The 20851-nt window shown below is 35.8% G+C and overlaps 1 protein-coding gene across 1 annotated transcript in view; it reads right to left on the reverse strand.

The window, feature by feature from the left end:
• The window catches only part of YLPM1 (YLP motif containing 1), a 52191-nt gene that overhangs the window by 3058 nt on the left and 28282 nt on the right, over positions 1–20851 (reverse strand). Inside the window, exons 11-18 of the mRNA XM_083349131.1 lie at positions 19711–19865; positions 18340–18402; positions 17885–18004; positions 15979–16155; positions 13940–14023; positions 12568–12651; positions 11733–11816; positions 4732–4783 (exon numbers count right to left, since the gene is read on the reverse strand). Of these exons, the coding sequence (XP_083205257.1) occupies positions 4732–4783; positions 11733–11816; positions 12568–12651; positions 13940–14023; positions 15979–16155; positions 17885–18004; positions 18340–18402; positions 19711–19865 (819 nt within the window). The remainder of the gene's footprint in view (positions 1–4731; positions 4784–11732; positions 11817–12567; positions 12652–13939; positions 14024–15978; positions 16156–17884; positions 18005–18339; positions 18403–19710; positions 19866–20851) is intronic.

Below are 20851 nucleotides of genomic sequence, written 5' to 3' on the forward strand. Positions count from 1 at the left end.
TTTTCTTACACAAAACAACTGTTTTTCTAATTTCATTTATTATTATAAATACACCTGTATTTAATGCAAAATGGAGCACTGTAACTTTTAAATGATGATCATAGTCTATTACAAATAGCAAATTCCATATTATGCTATTTTCTGAATGGAGTTTTAAATAACTTACATACTTATTTCTTAGCAAAACAGACAGAAACGTGGCACCGATGTGAAAATTAACTTATTACATTTCTCTATATCAGAATTATCTCTCTCCTAATAATGTATATGTTTTTGTTATTTTTAGTGGAAGAACTTAAAAACTTAGCAAAATTCCAATAAGTGAGCTATTAAACATATTGTAAGATTTTTTAAACAGCCAATTAAACATTTTCTGCCTGTATTTAATTTAGCTGTTAACAGAAAAAAAATTAATCTGGTTTAAGATCTTTAGTTTGCCATAGTAAAATGTATTGAAATCTATTGAACATTATTCACAAAGTGTCTTACTAAAACCAATTTCATTTAAGAAATAGATTATGAGCAGCATGAAATAATGTGTAAAAACCATGAAGAAATATAGTGATATGTACATTTCAGGTTATATGTGATTTATATTATAACTATACAGAAACTGCCACAAACTCAGATCATAATCCAAATAATCCTGCATAGAAGCAAAAAATATTACTAATTAGGTATGTGTATATTGTGTGTGGTTCTATTTGCTAATTCTTCTTGCCTTTAAGAACAGATTCAGGAAGGAAAAGTTGAATGGGAAGGAGAGTATGTATAAAAGGGTATGAAAGCCTTGCTTTTTACTGCTGCAACCACAAATTGTTAACAGGCACATCTGATCAACATGGAAAGTTAATTCTTCTGTTCAATGGATACAAAAAATAGTTTATGCACTCTTCAGCTAGAAAACAAAAAGTTCTAAGGAACAAAGTTTTAAGACACCAAATTATATGAGTAGTACTGTGTCTATTTCCATCAAGTTTGATTTACTACTGCAATAATGGCAAGATTGATGCATGAAAGGAATTATTATGAAGTAAGCGATCCAAAGAATTAACAGCAGCACTAGACATTTTAATTCACATATTATTCCTTTATAAGCAAAAAGTTGGAAATATATAGGAGGAGACACTAATATAACATGCTGTATTATGTTACAGGTAATATTTGAAACAAATAACATCTGAAATATATTTTTAGAATCAGGAAGCTAATACTTAGTGACATGTTACTGATCTTGTTAGCATCGGGAGCAACAGCATTTGAATTTCAGAAGAACTTTGGAAAATGGACATTATCACTGTATTGTCTGACTGTGGTCAAGTTATATAACTAAGAAGATGTGGAAGTGTTTTTGTACCTTTCATCAGTTTTTAATAATACTGACCAGAGTACATGTTTACATTCTTCATCTCCAATGGAAATTGGAGGTTTCTGTGTTTACAATTCAATATGACCAATTGGTTCCAAAAGATTGTACTGGAGGATTGCTGCTTTGCTCCACTACATGTTGTACATGCTTCTGATTTCTACAAAACTTCATTTGCCTGGCAGTACTTAAAATCTACTTGACATTACTAATGTCAACAGGATATCTACAGTAAATGCTTATTAGTGTACCGTAACACAGGGGTGTCAAACTCACAATGTCACATGACGTGTCTCGATGTATCACGACTTTTTTCCCATTGCCGGCAATGGGGTGAGCGCACTTTCAGCATGGCACATCCAGCCCGCGGACCGGCAGTTTGACACCCTTGCCATAACACAAAGAAAAACCCCACCCAAAACCTTTCTGCTGTCTTTTCATTAAGTTTAGAAAGACTGCAGATGTTCTGAACCAGGTGTTTAGATTTGATAAGCTGGAAGAAAGTCATTAAGCAGAAGTTAACAAGTATGTAACAACTCTCAGATTATATTAAAAGTGAAGGCATAGCTCATTCTCATTGTTACCTAAATAAAATATGTAAACTGTAAATAAGAAAAACTACAGTTTAGTTTTTCTTATTTATGGTTTACATATTTATGTGCCATCCAACATCAAACTCAATACAGCCAGCTAAGACTGCAGCACATTGGTTGCCAAAATATAAAAGGATGGTCTGAGTAGTTTAACAACCTTTAACTGATCAGATCCCCTGCACGTGTGTGTTATTACAAACTGTTATAAATAAGCTATATACTTTTCATAGCTCATTTCTTTAAATCAACTTCAGCTGATACACCAAAGGTAGCCCTCTTGGAAGGTTTCCACACCATGGCAATACAAACACTGGACTAAAATGATTTGGCTTATTTGGGGCTACATTAAGATCCTATTCAGTAATTTAAATTAATTCAGAATGCAGCATCAAAAATGTAATCTACTGTAACAATCATCTTTGCATTGTTTAAATAACTTTATTATATTCAGTAGCTTCCAATTATAAATAAATAAATAGGCTCAGGACAAGGATTTTAGATCATGTTTAATAGTTCCATTCATACACCCTGGTGAGATGAATTGCAATCATAGGTAGCCTTCTTTGCTACAGCTTTTGTTGGGAGTTTTTTAAAGCTTGTTTTCACTAAAGCTCTTACAGGTTAAAATGGTTTTATTTTTTCCATAGTTTTATTTTGGCATTGAACTATTTATTGTTCATTTTGATTATATGGTAAAGCTATCACAAACACAACATGAAGTGAAATAGAAATATTTTAAATCATTTCAGGACTTTTTATTTTAAAAATATTATTGCAAAAAGTGACATCAGTTCTTATGAGATTATATGTCTATTTAGAACAATCCATGAAAATAAACCATGTCACATGAATGCATGAAGTAAACTCTTATGATGCACGAATGCTTAGAGATTCACCATATGTAACATACACCACAGAGTTAGCAAGGAATGTTTCCATAATATGGTAGAAAGCCATATTACTAATTCTTTGCTTGTGAATATTTTAATGTATTTTATTGAATCAAGTTATGTTAAGGTTTCTCATTTTTATACCTTATACAATGCCACCGGACCCGTTGCCTCTGCTTAAAATATTGAATTTATCTTAGAAGGAAAAACTTACAGATAATGGCATTACTGGGAAACTAGGTCATGCATCAGGAAGATAATGTAGCCTCCAGGATCAAAGGGGGGGGGGGGGAAGGGAGAAATAGAATGATATGAATAAACATGCAAAGAATTTAAGATGGTATACCTGGATATAGAAAATTAAATAAGCAGTATGTTAAATATTGAACAATTCCTTAATTGTGCCAAAATGCGTATACTTTTCTATAGTCATTTGATAACTATCTGATGGATTAATCAAATTATTAATTTATATGGTATAAAATATACAAAATCATGATATTAAGGCATTGGCTTCATAGTAAATTCTATATTCAATGAAAGCACATACTTGCTTTAATCAAATCTTTTTCAACTACTCAGTACTCTATTTCGGCCTTCTTGCTGAGCACAAGTCATATATTAGAAAGGCATGATGGTGGAGTTCTTTTTGACATTTTAACTGTTCACTAAAAGAACAGATTTGAGATGTAAAAAACCCTTATATATGTATAATCTTATACCAATCCTTCAGATTTCTTCAAGTTGTTCCCTATAGTGAAAAAGTTTGTAAAAACATTAAACAAACAGATCTATATTAAAAGTGAGCTTTTAATGAATCCTTCCTAATGCTGTATTTGCCTTGAATGTTATTATCCTCTGAAAATCAAAGCACTTGAAAGGGAATACTTATTGATATATTGTCCTATAAAGCCTCTAGGACTAGTAAGATACATTTACCATTGAGTTAACTCAATATGTTACAGAAACTGAAGTATATCAAAAATTCCTTGATGTCTCTTCATATGACATTGTTCATCATTATGACCAGCTGTAGTCCAGACAAATTTAAAAGCATCAAACTGGGAGAGCCACATTATTATTATATTATATTCTTGCCATGGATATACCAGAACACAAAGTGCTGATAAAGATATATTTCTGTGTTCAAACTATCTTCCTTTTTAATCTGATATATTATTATTTCTACTAGAAAATTTCTACTCTTCAAATGCTATAACTCAATGGCTGAAACTATTTAAAATAGTACTTTTAAAATACAAAAGCACATACTTACGCTGGTCAAATAATTGTTTTAAAGCAATGGCTTCCAAGAAAAGAACATAGCAAATGGCTTAAATGAAAATAAGAAAGGATGTAAAATCTTATCTTTCTGCTTCTTTTCTCTGAGAAGCATTGGAGCTCCATTAAATTATAGAATGTACTCACACATAGCAATGTTATAAAAGATTAATTATGCTTTGAAATGATACCCATATGTGCTAATCCCAATCAAGCCAAACCAAGGCATAATGTTGAACAATAATGTTAGTCTAATCAGACTTTAATATATAGATATAATGGTCTAAAGAATGGCATACATAAAACTGGTCAGCTCTGTAGGAAATACTAAGCCACTACAAATAATTCCTTTTACTCACCGCTCATTTATTTGAATATTAATATATAAGAAACTGCATCACAAAAGTGTTCTCAAGTAACTAAATTTTAAAAATCTGATTATTATAGCATTGCAGCTGCAGAGATAAAAGGATATTACACTGCCTAGAGGCAGCTGTATCATCAAAAATGTCAAATTCAGTATATTTTGCTCAAGCATGTGATCAGACCATATTGTGTGAATATGAGGATTTTTTGTTAATAAAATAAATTAAATACCCACCTAATTTTGCTTCAGAAGTATCCATCTCCCATTTGCTTTTCGGAATGTAACCCTAAATCATATACAGAGAGAAGCTCGAAGGATTAGAGAGAGATACAGAAAGCATATAACATATTTTATCCTGAAACATAATTATACTGCAAACATTTTCTTAAGATACTCAATCTGAACTGTAAACTTGATTTGAAATTGTAAGATACTGCAATATGAAAAATATTCATAGTCACTCTGCATCCAGTACAAGATTGTTTCTCACAATAAGAGTGTATCTTACAATAATTTCACAATAGGAAGTATCTCACAATAATAAGTATCTCAGTGTTGCTTGTGTTGGATGATCAGAATTCATATATGTGCATCAGGGATTTTCACATAGTATTTTATAATAGTATCTTCACAGGTCATCTTTCTATATGGGAAAAGTGTGGGATGAAGACTTCAGAAGCCCATTATATAAGCATCAATACCTCTGACAATTGTTTGAGTTTTATTTTTAGGGACTGTTCCACAAATGTTTAAAAAAGTATTCTAAAATTGCTTCTTTTTTATTAGTATGGGTTTCTGCATTTTAGTTCAGCTCTCAATATGTATTTTTAAGAATCAGAAAAGAACTTAATCACAAAAAAACATGTATGGCTGAATACAAGAACTGATTGGAAAAAACCAGTTAAAACCACTAGAAATGACAGAAAGCATTTATTAATGGAAATCTCACATTTTTAGTTATCAAAAATATGTAACACATGAACTTCATAGTCTGACCCAGCAGAGTACATATCAATCAGGCAGGATACCACAAGCGACCCACGTTTTCAAAAAGATGAAATTTCACTCATCAGCTATTTAGAGATTAGATCCAAATTTTGCTTTTCCTTCTGAACAGCTGATGGCATATTTCACCTTTTTTGTCCACTGAACTCTGGTATTTGGATGGAAAACCAATGCAGCAAGGGGGCACATGTGTGTGCAGGATTCCTCATCCAACCAGGGACATGTACTTGTTTCCTAGTTAAATTAGGAGTTAGGACTAATAGTAGAATTATAACCCAGTACCTCAGTTATTGTTTAATACATTTTATTCAATACAACTCTTAGTTCAAATTGATTTAAAGTACCATTTTTATAATTTGTATAGAAATATTGCTGTTTGATAGGCTGCCTGATTTAGAAATAGATTGTGCCACTATTTTGAATGTAGACTGCAGTTCTTAGGCACTGCTTGATCTGAAGCCACTTCTAACTGCAAGAACCATGAACACTTTATAGCGGCTGAGACTTTAGCAACATTGTTTTCTGGAACTGTATGCTTATGTTCTACGAACTTCCATATTCCATTTCTTTAACAAGCTGCTCTTGAAAAATGTCTGGAAAGGCTGAGGAAAAAGTTGCTGGCCCAGCAAATTGATTAATTTCCCCTGGTTATTTGTTGGTTTCTGCTTCAGATCCAAAGGCTGATTCTTGCCGTCTTGTACACATACCACCAGATTATGTTCTTTTTGCTCTCAGTATCTGAAATTTGGCAGTTGTCTAAGAGAAATGGGATATGTTTACTACAGGTAGCAGCAGTATAGAATATCACAATACTTAATTCTCAGATGGTAGTTAAAATCCTGGCACTTTAGGGTGGAATGATTGTACTGTCCATTTATTTATTTTTCTTCCTATGTATTATTCCATAGGCAATTATCATTCTGGTTTCTGAAGAATCGAAATAGCTGTGTTATTTCATAACATTAACATTTGTTCTATAATGGAGATGGGTGTTTACGTTGGTATTTATATGTACATTATTTACTCCATGAAAAACAATTATCTGAATTCAGTATTTTTTCTTTTTCTTTTTGATAAGAATACATTCATTTGGAAGAATAAACTCCGAAAGAAAAATGAAACATTGGTAATTTTTGATGAAAAGCAGACAATGGAAAAAACAGTATAGGAAAGTGTTTATTTTTCCCATCTGTACTGCAACTACAGTTCTGCCTTTTCTTTGTATATTTGGTCTTGATCATTTTTGTCTTCTAAAAAGAAACAGTACAATTTGGAAGGAATAAAATTAGCATCCACTTTCAGGCCAGCAGATACATGATTCCAACATAAAAATCTTAAGAACTTGAAACATAGAAACCGTAAGAATAAAAACACTTGTATCACTGGTCCAATTAAAAGAAGCATTGCATAATTAAAAAAGCTCGTGATACTTATCCTTACATTTCATTTACCTGAATGATGATTACTAATCTTGAAGGTTTTAAGAGTATATGATCCGTTCATGGAAGACAGGAATTCAAGGCATATATAGACATAGCTATTAGTAACCATCTCCAGAATCAGAGACTGCATTTTTTTCTGACCAGTGACTGAAGCACAGCAGAGATCAGAGGGGATGTTCTACAGGCTTTCCATAGCATTTTCTTGACTACTATAGAAACCAAGATACTGGGTTCAAGATGTTGATGTGATCCAGCAGCTTTTCCAATGATGTAGTCATAATATTTATGAAAATAAATACTTAGTACAAGAAAATCCAGGCAGCTAAAGAGAAATTGCCTGTGAAGATGGTTATCTCTTCTGTCCATTCAGAAGAAATAGTTTCAAATTCCTTTCACAATAAAATTTCTGCCCATTTTGGGAGCAGATCATCAGAATCCTGGAGAAAAGGCTTTAATTTCTGAAATCAAAACTTTTAGCTATCCATGAAGCTTTAAAAAGAAAAGCAAGAGAAGAATTGCTATCATAAAAGGATTGTGAAATTTAGAGATCAAAGTTGAGACCAATGGGTTTCTTTCCATATAACCAGAAAAGAATCTGATAATCAGTATAGATTCTATTTCTAGTTCAAAAGGTAGAACAGCCAACTATTGGATGTACAGCAACTGTAACTTTGGTTAAGAAATGGACAATCCTTTCAGGAATACACTATGTCTGAAGCAATCTACTGCACAAATGTTCTCCATCTTCTGCTTGATTTAGAAAGACTCAGGCCTCAGTGATTATGGAGGAAAATCACCCTATAAAATTCATTTTCTCAGCAGATTGGAATAGCAATAGAAAAGCTGTGTTTGATAACAAAGTTGCTATAAAATAAAGAATGGTTCCAATAATAGCAATGAAAACTCCCAAACTTTAGCAAAAACTATATGAATGAGAAGTTAAGTTACAAAAACTGTATTTCCAGTTAGCTTGATTTATTGATCTTTGCATGGGGAAAAGGTTAATCCAAGCTGTTCCTTCTTTAGCAAAGTTGTAGATATTTTGCTATCAAGCTTATTATCCGACCATCCATTTAATAAGCTGAATATATTTCAGGAGCAATCTAGACAAGTTGTCATTCTGTTCTTCATTGGATCATCAAGTAGTTCCCAAACACTTCAGAAATTCATTGATTCCATATGCTGGTAAACTTCCGCAAAAAAATATTTTCAAAATTCTATGCATATTTGGGTTTTTAACACCTGTTTTCCTCCAGGATATCTACTCTTTGTAGTGAATATTCATGCAAGAATTAATAGGAAATGCTATATAATATGCCAGTGCTCTGAGAGAGACAACATGACAGTAGATATGTGGAGGATCTACATGTTTTCTCAATCAATCTGATGGGAAGGAACTGTATAAATTTAGGTCTGGGTCCAGAGTAATTTATATAAAAAGTTTTTGATGTCCTTCCAAGGTAAACAGTAAAACTTGAAGCTAGAATATTCAAAATCATGCATCTAGGTATGTAGAGTTGGAATATATTATATGAACCTTTTGCATTCACCTCCATTTTCAAAATTTCAAGATGCCTGTCACTAAGTCTTATCTAATAAGCACCATCTTGGTGCAAAGATTGTGTAGTAGTATAAAGAGCAAAATATAATAACACATTAGCTTTTATTTTATTTTTATTTTTATTCCATTTATATCCCGCCCTTCTCCGAAGACTCAGGGCGGCTTACAAGCTTAGCAGTAGCCTTCATTCTATGTATATGCCTGCTTATTAGGGCTTTCACACACACCCCAAGCGGCATTATTACAAAGTCAGCTTAATTGCCCCCAACAATCTGGGTCCTCATTTTACCTACCTCGGAAGGATGGAAGGCTGAGTCAACCTTGAGCCTGGTGGGATGCGAACCTGCACTAATTGCAGGCAGCTGGTGTTACTTAAGGAGGCATTAGCCCACTGCTCCACCAAGGCTCTTTTAACATGAAAGTACCTAAATAAAAACAGGTGACTCAATAATGTGGAAACAGTATGTAATATAAATAAGCAATCTACAAAGAACTGGGCATTCACTATGCATCCTTCATAGTTTAGTTGTTAAAATGGTGACAGATTATGTTGGTAGTGTTCTGCAAAAATAAGTACAAATTCATTTTATTTGCAGAAATTATTTTAAATGTTATCTTTTCAAAAATTTAATTTCAAAATAAGAGCAAATCATAAAACCAAGTCAGTAGCAGGCTTCTGAAAAAGATTATGTCCAGCTATATTGCAAAGAAATAAGAATGTTGTGTTTCCTTGTGTACGTGTATGAGAAGAACCTTGATAATACAAAAGGTAAAAAAGATACATAGTTAACTTTCCTTTTTTTTCTTAGTAATTTTTTTCAGACTTTAATTTCCTAGAACAATCAATACACTGGATTATTTTCTACTGGTAGATGCTTTGAGACCAAATGTTATCAATGAAAAATTGATTACATTTGAGAAATATTTTGTCATTTCCAGCTAATGCTGCTCATCGGCCAAACGGCTTATCTCATAACATCCAAATGAATTCTTTAGCTGCTCGGGGGGAAGGGGGGATTCATTCAAAACTGTTATATGTGCATGTATATGTATAGATATGTGTGTACACAGATGGAAACACACAAATGAAGTAGTGATAGGAGAGAAATTTATGCAGTCAACATGAAACAACAGAATCGCTCCAGTTCTGATTGGTCACATCCTCATAAAATGTTATCAGTAGAAATAAGTACAAGGAGGGCAACTGAAAACATCTATTTGGACTTCAGTGTCTTGGATAAAAAATGTTTCATGTTGACAATAGACAAAGAAATTTGTTTCCATAATAGGGATTCATTAATTATTTCTTAATGCCTTTGATGAACCATCTAACAATTCAGTTGGGTATCCTGGAAGGATCCAACTATTACCATTACCATTTCAGTCAATGTCAGACAGTATACTCTTTATTTTCCTGGAGAACTGGTTGAAAAAGTGAAATCTAGAAATATCAAACAAATATGTATTGTGAATGGAAAGAGGAGGTGCTAAAATTTCCTTGAAAGTTCTTTTATCCAACAAATAAGTAACAGCATAAAAAACCTTCAGCAACGTTTTGCTTGACTTGGTTGAAAGAGGGAGAACAAACCTACCTTATGGATTAGTAGCTAATTCTCAAGCACAATCCAGTTGTACTCTATTAAAGGATAAATGTTGGTTGTGAACTCCCATATATGGTTGAAAAGCTGTAGTAAACCTACACCTCAATAGCAATTATCCACTTTTTCAGACAGAAGGGCATCAGTGTTAAGGACTGACAATTTGTTGACCAAGTAGGCTTGGATCTTCTAGACTTCCTTGAGGTTGTAAAAATTGCATGTTGATCAGAATTTCCCTTCTTTCCCACTCCATAAGCACTTATCAAACTTTCTCTCTAGTAGTTGGCTGCTGTTGGAATTGGTTAGAAGTTTTAGCCATATATTTCTTCAGTTTATCACAACAGCTAACATGAGCCATATAGAAAACTGTACTCAGGTATACCTAAATACCCTTATTACCCTTCCAAGAAACACTTGTGGTTTGTATTGGTGCATTTTCCCCCTTCCTGAAAACATTTACTGCAGCTTCCAGCAAGATGAAACATATTCCCCCAAAGTAGAAATGGTGTAGCTTCAACAAAATAGAACTGCTGAGAGTCAGTTGGATTTTCAAGTGTGGCAGGAGGTAAATATAATAAACAAAATAAAAAAAAACTACATTCTTAGTCTTCAAGCCAAAACGGGATGCCAGAAAGAGTACAAGGATCAAATCTAATAATTTAGAATGGGTAGAGGTATCATGTTCCAGTGTATCCCTTCCTATTTTACCCTGTAAGTCCATGGTTTTAAGAGGAAAGAAATACACAGATTTCTATCCCCTGATATATTTATGATTATAACTTTGCCTCACATTGTATTGTCAAAGGAGTCCTGCCCTTCAGCCGAAAGCTGAACTGAAACTGGAATTTCAATTGATGGAATGAGCTGTTTCGTGCAGGACTGTGTGCACTGATCTAGACTCAAAGATGAAAAAGTGATTTACATTTCACATCCTTCAATCAAACACATTTTGGCTGGGATTGCATGTGGCAGCTGTTCAAGCCCAGAGAAGGTGCAGCTTTTTAAAGAAGCAACTGTCAGGTATAAGACAAGCACCCACACAATTGCCTTTTCCCCTTTGAATGTGAATTGCTGCCTAACTTTAGAAAGAATTAATTAGCCCTTTCTTCTTTTCCTATGAATAAGCATTCTATGCAAACTCCTTAAAAGTTTAATACTGTGTGCATAAACTCCTCTGAATAAGCTTCACTGAACGTAATGGAATATATTTCTGAGCACACAAGTTTATGTTCATGTGTTAAGAGATATCCTGATTTGTAACAAAGATTAGTTACATATAGTTCTTATGAAAATGGCTAATGAAACAAACAATTTATCTGTCTTCTATATTGGGTATCCAAATGTGAATTTCTCTATTGCATCTGAAAATTGACTTCTCACTAACTTGTAGCTTGTATAAGTTTGTATCTTCTATTAATAGAAGACAGAATGTTGATCCCTAGTACTCAAGATTTAAATATCCCAAAGGAATTATTAAATATTAATTTATATATTCAACTCAGTGCTCTTAAATTATAGAATTAGCAGCAGTGACTGGGAATGTGGTGGTGAGAAAGCAAACTGAATTCTAGCAAGTAAAAACTCTGTTATGGATTATATTAAAAAAAATGTTGCAGGGGCATTTCCTACCAGTTCACTCTCTTCTTCTTCTGCATCTTTTCTGTTTTCTTCTTTTTGGTCTTCAATATTTGCATCAAAGTCTTCCATCTCCACCTAAGTCAATATATAATAAGCAGGATTGTATTACTGGAAACCTATTTTGGCCTTAGCTACTTATGGTATAAAAGAATAGCAGCAGAGACTATAAATGTAAACTAACACACAAAACCTTTCTGAGAATTCACTTAGTTACATATTTCACAGGTAACATTTCTATTTTCTACCGAGCTAGTCTAGATTTTAAATCTTATTATACTGTCAAATTTTACATTTTTTTGAAAGAGGATCAAAATGAATATAATTGTTAGGTTATATCTGTGATTATTGCAATCACGACTTCTGCTCAGGCACGAGGATTACCTCCAAAAAAGATATGTACTGTCATATGAATGAATCACATTCTGCCAGTCAATAGTTACCATTACATGCTACATTACATTACATTACATTACATTGGTGAATGGCCATTCTTATGCTTTGGTATAGTAATACACCACTTATGAAGACTTTACCAAAGATGGATATTTAAACACAGTACACAGTTTTGGGGTTGAACTGATTTGTATTTTATTATGTTTATTCAGAAAATTCACTTTTAGATAACGGATCCTGTGTATATGCCCATAAGACAAAGTCTATCAACTTAAGGGAATTACGTACCTTCAAAACTTCTAATTTTAGTAGCTTATCTTATTAAATAATAATCTATAATCACCGCATATTAAAAAACAATTTCTACCTTTCTAAGTATAATTCATAGATTTTCTTTACTAATTTGCATAAGTTACTAGTTTGCAAATCTCACCTCTTCAATAGCAGCATCTTGTAATAAAGAGCGAATATCTAAACGTATCATATGACGGGGTGCTGTCTCCCAATGATCAGCCATCTGAAAATGAAAAATTAAAATTAAAAAAAATCTACAATATTTATATAGTACACACAGTCTTTGATTGGGTACAGATTGATTAGTATAATTAAGTAAGAGAGAGAGATCTAGTCCTATGCTTTCAGATTAAAAATGCTGGTGATGGCATAGTTATAGCTTAATTTGTGTTATATTAATACCGTATTTTCCGGCGTATAAGACGACTTTTTAACCCATGAAAATCACCTCAAATGTTGGGGGGTCGTCTTATACCCCCAGTCGCCTTATACGCCGGAAAATCAGTGGGTGGCGTCTGGCGGGAGCCGGCAGGGCAGTCCTGTGCACGCGCGCACTCCCCGGCTGCTCCTTAGCAGCTGGGGAGTGCGCGCGTGCGCAGGACTGCCCTGCCGACTTCCCTGCCGGCTCGCTCTTCCCTCTTGAGGCAGCAGCTGCCTCAAGAGGGAAGAGCGTGGGACGGGAGCCGGCAGGGAAGTCCGGCTCCTGTCCGATGCTGCGCTTCCGCCGGGCGGTGCTGGCCGAGACGAGCCATCAGGCAGCCGCCGTGAGCGCGGCGCTGAGGGGCAGCAGCCCCATGCACAGCAGCAGCCGCCGGCTCAGCAACAGGTCCGAGCGCAGGAGCCGCACTGCCAGGCTGCCCAGGAAAAGCAGCCACACCGAGAGGCTGCACGCCCAGTCCAGCTCCATGAGGGGCAGGGCGGGAAGCCGGCCGGGAAGAGGGACCGGGAGTCCGGGCCGAGCGCGCCTCGGCCGACGGTGAGAGGGAAGCGGCACATGAAAAAGAGGCTGCGGGCTGGGAGAAGTTCAAGGCCTGGGGGGGGGAAAGCAGGAGAGGTGCCGGCCGTGGCGGGGTAGCGGCTGCCCTCCGGCGCTGCCTGCCGCCCGGGAAACACTGCGCCACGGGGGCCAGCAGAAGCGCGGGAGCAGTGGAAGGGCCAGCGGGGCCAGTCGGGCCTTCGCCTCCTCTGCGACGGACAGGGAGGGCAGGGCATGTAAGTATTTTCCGGCGTATAAGACAAAAAACTTTGAAAAACTTCTTAAAAGTAGGGGGTCATCTTATACGCCGGGTCGTCTTATACGCCGGAAAATACGGTAAATACTCCCAAACAAAATCTGCTCCAAATGATAGAGAAGCAAAAGAAGGACACTTAACACAAAAACTGACTTCTAAAATAAATTCAATAAAAATAAGATCATTTTAAAATTCTTAAACCAAGCTTGTTCTTCCACTTTCCCCAGCACACAAAATTTTTAGTACTGTAATGTTGGGGAAATCTATTTACAAAGTTACCTTATTGATTTCTTTGAGCTTGCGTCCATGGACATTTCTCTTGCAACAAGTCTGGTTATCTGCAGTTATTTCAGCTAAGTAAACCTAAGATACATGAAAAAGAGGGAATGTATTTGAAAATATATGACCCATGGCAGAAGTAAAAAAAAAACACCACACAATAAAACCTGAAACAGAAAAATCTGGTACCCAAACCCTCCCTTTTGAGGCAACTCACAGAATTCTCACCCTGCTCTGACCTCACCCTAGCCCAGAGTCTGGGGAAAGAGCCAGATCTTAAGTGCTCTCTGTAAGGTTAAACAGCCTGGAGCCTATTAAATCTTAAGAAGGATGGCATTCCATAGGGCAGGGGTAGCAATGGAAAGGTATGCCTACAAGAACCCGCAAAATGGCGATGTTTAACCTGGAGCATGTTTATGCTATCTACTCTGATGGGAAGGGCAAATACCCTCAGTGAGAAGTGGTTCTATAGATGACCTGATCCCATGTCATATCAGGCTTTAAAGGCCATAACCAGCACCTTGAATTACATCCAGAAGAAAACTGGGAACCAGTGCTGCTCACACAACAGAAATGTAATATGGATGAACCTAGGAGTGCCCACACTGTATGCACTGCTGCATTCTGCATCGGTGACTATGAGTAAGGTCTCCTGGAACCAGGAAAGGATGCAATTGGCATGTAAGATTAATGTATAAAAAGGCCTCCGTAGACACAGTTCCCACCTGCTCCTTAAGCAGTAGTTGTGAGTCTATAAGGCACCGCAAATTGTACATCAGCTCTGTCCAGAAAACTGCTACCCTATCTGGACCCACAGTTGGGATATTAGCAGATACTGGGGGGAGGAGGGGGATTCAAAGCCATTCTGTCTTGCCAGTTTTGAGTTGAAGTTGGTTCCTCCCCATTCAGATTCTCACAGCTCAAGGCACTTGGTCAGCATCCAAAACAACCTCATCTGCCTGGCCAGAAGCGGAGAGGTATAATTTGATATCCTTAGTATACTGATACCATACTCCATGTCAGCAAATGACTTCACCAGGTGGTTTCATGAAAAAGTTGCCTTGAGATCATTGACAGGATCCTCCCGTGTAGTTCTGGGCTGATTCCTCACCGTTCTCATGATCATTGAAATTCCTTGAGGTGAGGTCTTGCATGGAGCCCCAGACTGAGGGAGATTGACAGCTATTTTGTGTTTCTTCCATTTGTGAATAATCACACTAACTGTTGTTACCTTCTCACCAAGCTGCTTGCAATAGTCTTGTAGCCCATTCCAGCCTTGTGTAAGTTTACAATCTTGTCCCTGACAGCTCTTTGGTCTTGGCCATAGTGGAGAGTTTGGAATCTGACTGATTGCTTCTGTGGACTGGTGTCTTTTCTACAGGTAACAAGATGAGATTAGGAGCACTCCCTTTAAGAGAGTGCTCCTAATCTCAGCTCGTTTACCTGTAGAAAAGACACCTAGGAGGCAGAAATCTTGCTGACTGATAGGGGTTGTTGTTGTTAGCTGTGAAGTCGTGTCCGACCCATTGCGACCCTATGGACAACGTTCCTCCAGGCCTTCCTGTCCTCTACCATCTTCTGGAGTCCATTTAAGCTGACACCTACTGCTTCAGTGACTCCATCCAGCCACCTCATTCTCTGTTGTCCCCTTCTTCTCTTGCCCTCAATCTTTCCCAGCATTAGGCTCTTCTCCAGTGAGTCCTTCCTTCTCATAGGGGATCAAATACTTATTTCACTCATTCAAATGCAAATCAATTTATAACTTTTTTGAAATGCTTTTTTCTGGATTTTTTTGCTGTTATTCTGTCTCTCACTGTTAAAATAAGCCCACCATTAAATTATAGAGTGATCATTTCTTTGTCAGTGGACAAATGTACAAAATCAGCAGGGGATCAAATAATTTTTCCCCTCACTGTATACCTAAACCTAAATCTGCTATTATTGCCTATCTTGCAAAATATTAATGTTTATGATTCCAAACCAGTGGAAGTTTGTTTTAGAAGTATTAATAATTACAGAAATTATCTAGGGGTGCTTACCTCAAATCCTTTTGTTTTTGCAGCACTCCAGAATTGCTCAAAATGCCGTACTCTATCATTGATGGCATCAAGAATGATGAAGGGGAAAAATCCATCATCCAAAGTCTTCTTGAAAGTTTTAAACAAGCTGGCACGATAGATCTCTTCCATATCAGCTTCATATTCATACTCCAAAACCTGATCGTTAGGCAAAGAACAAAACTTTTTTTCCTGAATAACTTAAATCTATCTATTGCTGTCCTATGTTAGGAATGAATAACTGATAAAATTTATGAAATTGAAATGAAAAGGAATGAGATAGGGCATGTTATTGGCATTCAATTACGATCATGGATAAACCCATGTATCAGTTTTATGCAGATTCCTAAACATCATGGGATAAGATGGTCCCTTAGGAAGCCTATGGCACAAATACTGGGTAGGAGATCAATGACAAAGACATTTGACATGTGTTGAAGTAGTGGGGTACAATTCACCCTAATTCCCATTTCTTAAGATTATACAGAAGGCTACTATGGTTCTTAGTACTGAAAGATCCTGGCAAGTCAAGAAACTTAACAGGTTTGTTCTCTTCTTACTTCCCCCAGCAAATTTCTCAGTATTACAAGTCCACTCTGACAGTCAAACTTAGAGATCAGAATTGTCTACCAATGCCAGAAAATGCTACTATCACTTGCTCTAATAAATGAGAATCAATATTGCTGACAATTAGGAATGGGAGGTTAGGATGGGAGCTGAAATTCAAAAATCTGGAGAGGGCTGCATTATCTATCTCTGCTTTAACCAGGATTCTTTTGAACATATTCCAACATTTTTGTCGCAGAGAAATTGAGACAATATCTCAAATGCATCACTGCACTAAATTCATCATATTAATTAAGCATAGTTATAGTGATATTCTATGCAAGTTGAAATCATCCATTGGCTTAGAACATAGTATAATAGTTCAAACAATACATATTATATCTAAGTACACATCTTATCAGGAAGCGAACAAAAACATATCTGAGCATTTATCTCAGCCACAAACAATGCTATTGATTTAACGATACAGTCATACAGCACAGGAGAACTGCTGTGCTATCATTTAAAGAGAATCCAGGGTACTCAAGGTATCCTATCCTTATACTTATGTTTCCTGGATTTACATTTTGCTTAATCTTGTTTAAACCAGGGGTAGGCAACCTCGGCTCTTTTATGACTATGCTGACTCAGGAATTCTGGGAGTTGAAGTCCATGAGTCATAAAAGAGCCAAGGTTGCCTACCCTGGTCTAAACCATCACTAATTCCAAACACAGGTTCAGAATCTTTCTAGTTTAATTGGTATTTCTGAACATTACAAGAGTTTCAAAAGATCCTTGTGGACTCTTCCAACTTCTCAATGCTTAAACCTGCTATATTTGCTTTGTGGTTTCAAAACAGAATTTTGCAGAATTTTAAAGTGCATTCAAAGTGTACAGCAACCTGCTTGCTGCATATTTTTCTTTCTACCTTGTATGAGTTATATCTGAGGCAAAAAACTAATGACCCATCAATAAAATACCTATAAGCAATAACTGATAATCAAACACATTTACATTCCGAAAGTAATCAGGGAATCATGAAGAATACAAACTGTTCTGACAGGAAAATTCTCCAAATCTTCTAAAACCCATTTGATTCTAAAGGAACTAATTTCTTAATCCAGAAAATACAGATTAATTGTAGAGTAACAGACATTAATTTAATGACACATAATCAAAAGATTTGTTCAATTAAAAAAGTTGTCAACTCTGCACTCCCAGATCATAATCTATTTTTTTTCTAAAATAGTGTGTAGATGAGCATAGTTTCTTGGCTGTTGACTACAGTTTTCATTTTTAATTCGTTACAATAATCAATAATTGGAATATACATTAAGAATACCTTCTTTTTTACTCTTTTCTTTGTGTCTGGATCCCTCTCTTCTTTTTCTATTTCAGTAATAAAATAATCATCCAGACTGAGTACTCTGGGTGCAGCTCCTCCACATTCAACTTCTTTATCCTATGAAGAAAAAATAAAGAAAAATCCTGAAATATATAACATCAAAGCTAAATTTTCATCCAATTTCTAAGAAAGCATTCTATTTCCATATCCAGTTCAATTAACCTGGTTGTTATCTATGATAGGCCAGGAAGAAAGTTACACAAGGTAATCTTTAATAATATGTATGGTGCAAAGTCCAGAATGCCCATAAAAATGACTTCCCTTTGTCTTGTGGGTGGATAAAGAAATGAAACTGTGGGAGAAAAGAGATACAACAAGTGACTGGAACAACATGCAATTCAACTCTATTCTTCAGTACAGACTGAAGACAAAGAAAACAATTATCCACTTACCCTGATGAGCTTAGCAACGTGAGTCTTTCCACTGCCTGGCAATCCTCGCATGATTATGACAATCTAAAACAGAGACCACAAACATGAAATATTGCACGCTTATTAAGCTGAATAATGAGGATTCAGTAGACCAAGTAATTTTTATGACTATAGACTGGCAAGCTATAGATAGTCCTCACTTAACTATAACTGGGACAACCAATTTTGTCACTAAGCAACACCATCGTAAAGTGTGGTGCGATGTAACTACACTGTCATAAAATGGCAGATGTGGCAGTCCCAATTGCTTATCATGAAGTGAATCTTGTGCAGTTAGTGTCATGCAGTCATGTAATTGCCATTTGCAACCACCTGCTGCCTTCCACACTGACTCTGCTTGTTGAAAAATGGCAGTGAAAATTGCAAATGGTGATTACATGACATGGGATGGAGTGACCATTGTAATTGTGAATTGGTTGCCACCAGAATAACAATTATGTGACCATGGGGATGCTGCAACAGCTGCAACTATGAAAAATGTTTGTTAAGTCCCCCTTATTCAGTAACTATGAACTGTTACTGAACGACCTCAAAATCTGTAAAAAATCAGAAAATGAAATATGACAACCATATTTGTAGCAATAGTGGACTAGATTTCAGATTTGGCATGATATAACTCACTCACCATTCACATCTTTCTCCCACCAGAGTCTAGGATCAAAATAATACTGAAGGAAACCAGTTATGACCTACCGGTAAGTAATTCTGGTTACTAGGATAATACTACTTTTCAATAATTATTATTTAAACAGAGAATGAGAAAATTATTTAGACAAGAAAAGATGTTACAGAAGGAAAAAGGAAAATATCTTTGGAAATCAAGATACTGTTAGAATAACAAAACTATTGGCATATGTAGGAGTCCACATGCACAAACTGCATGTTTGTGCAGTTTGTGCATGTGGACTCACCTTTTGCTCTAATTGTAATCCTTCCTGATAGCTAAGTATACAAGAATCAGTAATTTAATTCTTCATAGAAAAGCATCTGCTGAGAAAATCAATGACAATATAATTGGACAATTATGGACTTAGGCATGCACCAAAGACTTTTGAAGGAAGCCATGAATTTATTTATTTATTATTATTTATTTATTTGTTTTTATAAACCGCCCTTCTCCCGAGGGACTCGGGGCGGTGTACAGAATAAGGTAGGTATACAGAATCAACAATAGTGAAAAAACAATAATAAAAACAAACTGGGACCCCAATCAGAGCTATCAGGCCAGGCCGGACTGCTGGAACAGTACTATAGAAAGTACTGTTTCATAAATATTAACAAAAGTATGAAGCTCCTTACACATAATTAGAAACCCAGAGTCATAGTACTTACCCGTTCTGGTCTACTTTCCCGTCCAGGCTGTTTCAATATGTCATCCACATTTTTTGATTCTGGTTTTTTCTCTACACGTGGGGCAGGTGGCGGTTGTCGTGGTATTGTTGGAGCAGAAATGGGAATTCTATCCTCACCGTAATTTCTCCTATCACCTTTCAATCAAATTTACATGAAAGAGAAGAGGGAAAAAGTAAGACATAAATATCTGGATAGAATAATATGTTTTGTCCAGTAATTTGACATTTTCTTCCTAATGATTCTACCACTGCAAATATAAGCAACCAGAAGATAGCACAATAAAGCAAGAAAGGAAATCTTGATTTTCACATCTCTATCGTATCTCTTTAAAACATCATTTTAGTAGCTTCATGCTCATGATATGGTAGCTGCCTATGATTAGAAGACTAATATATGAGCATATGAATGGCTTTCATTGGGAAAAGGATAAATTCTGCCATGGGGCATTTCACCACTGCAGCTTTAACATCAGATCCATCTCTGCCTGCACAGGCTGAATCATTAATTTATCATGAATGATCTATGTCAATAATTCTCCAAAATACTATAGATGGTCTAGATTGCAGGTATAAAAATGAATATAAACATATAATGGATCAATTAGTGCAAGATTGTGAAATTCTGAGTTTTTTGCCTTCTCATGATAGTTGTCATTTTTAATGTTACAAAAAATAATTTATTAACTCTGCAAATTCTGTAATGATTATTATGGGAAGGCATCATCTGTGCCATAATGAATGCAGGCATTGTATTGATGACCAGTGTCTTCCATGAGAATCCACTAAGGTTTTTAATGATTACTAAGCAGTCAATATATAGGATAAGCCTAACCTGCTAGTGTATTTATATAGGTCCTTTCTCGTAGATATCAATGCCTATTGATGTTCATGCTTGTGCATAATTCTAAGCAAGCCAGGAAGAGCTACGCAAGTTTGTTTGCAGCCTCAGCTGAGGAAACCTCAAGTGAAACTGAGCAATGTGCATGCACCTTTTGCTTATTCACAAGTTAAGTCAGAATTCTATACAGTACATTACTGGCTTACTATAATATCTAAATGTATACTCATCCATCCATCTGTCAAGCTGATATAAGGAGACAGGAGGTCCCTCAGATAACCCA

Source organism: Vipera ursinii (genome assembly GCF_947247035.1).
Source record: "Vipera ursinii genome assembly, chromosome: 1".
Lineage (NCBI taxonomy): Eukaryota > Metazoa > Chordata > Lepidosauria > Squamata > Viperidae > Vipera > Vipera ursinii.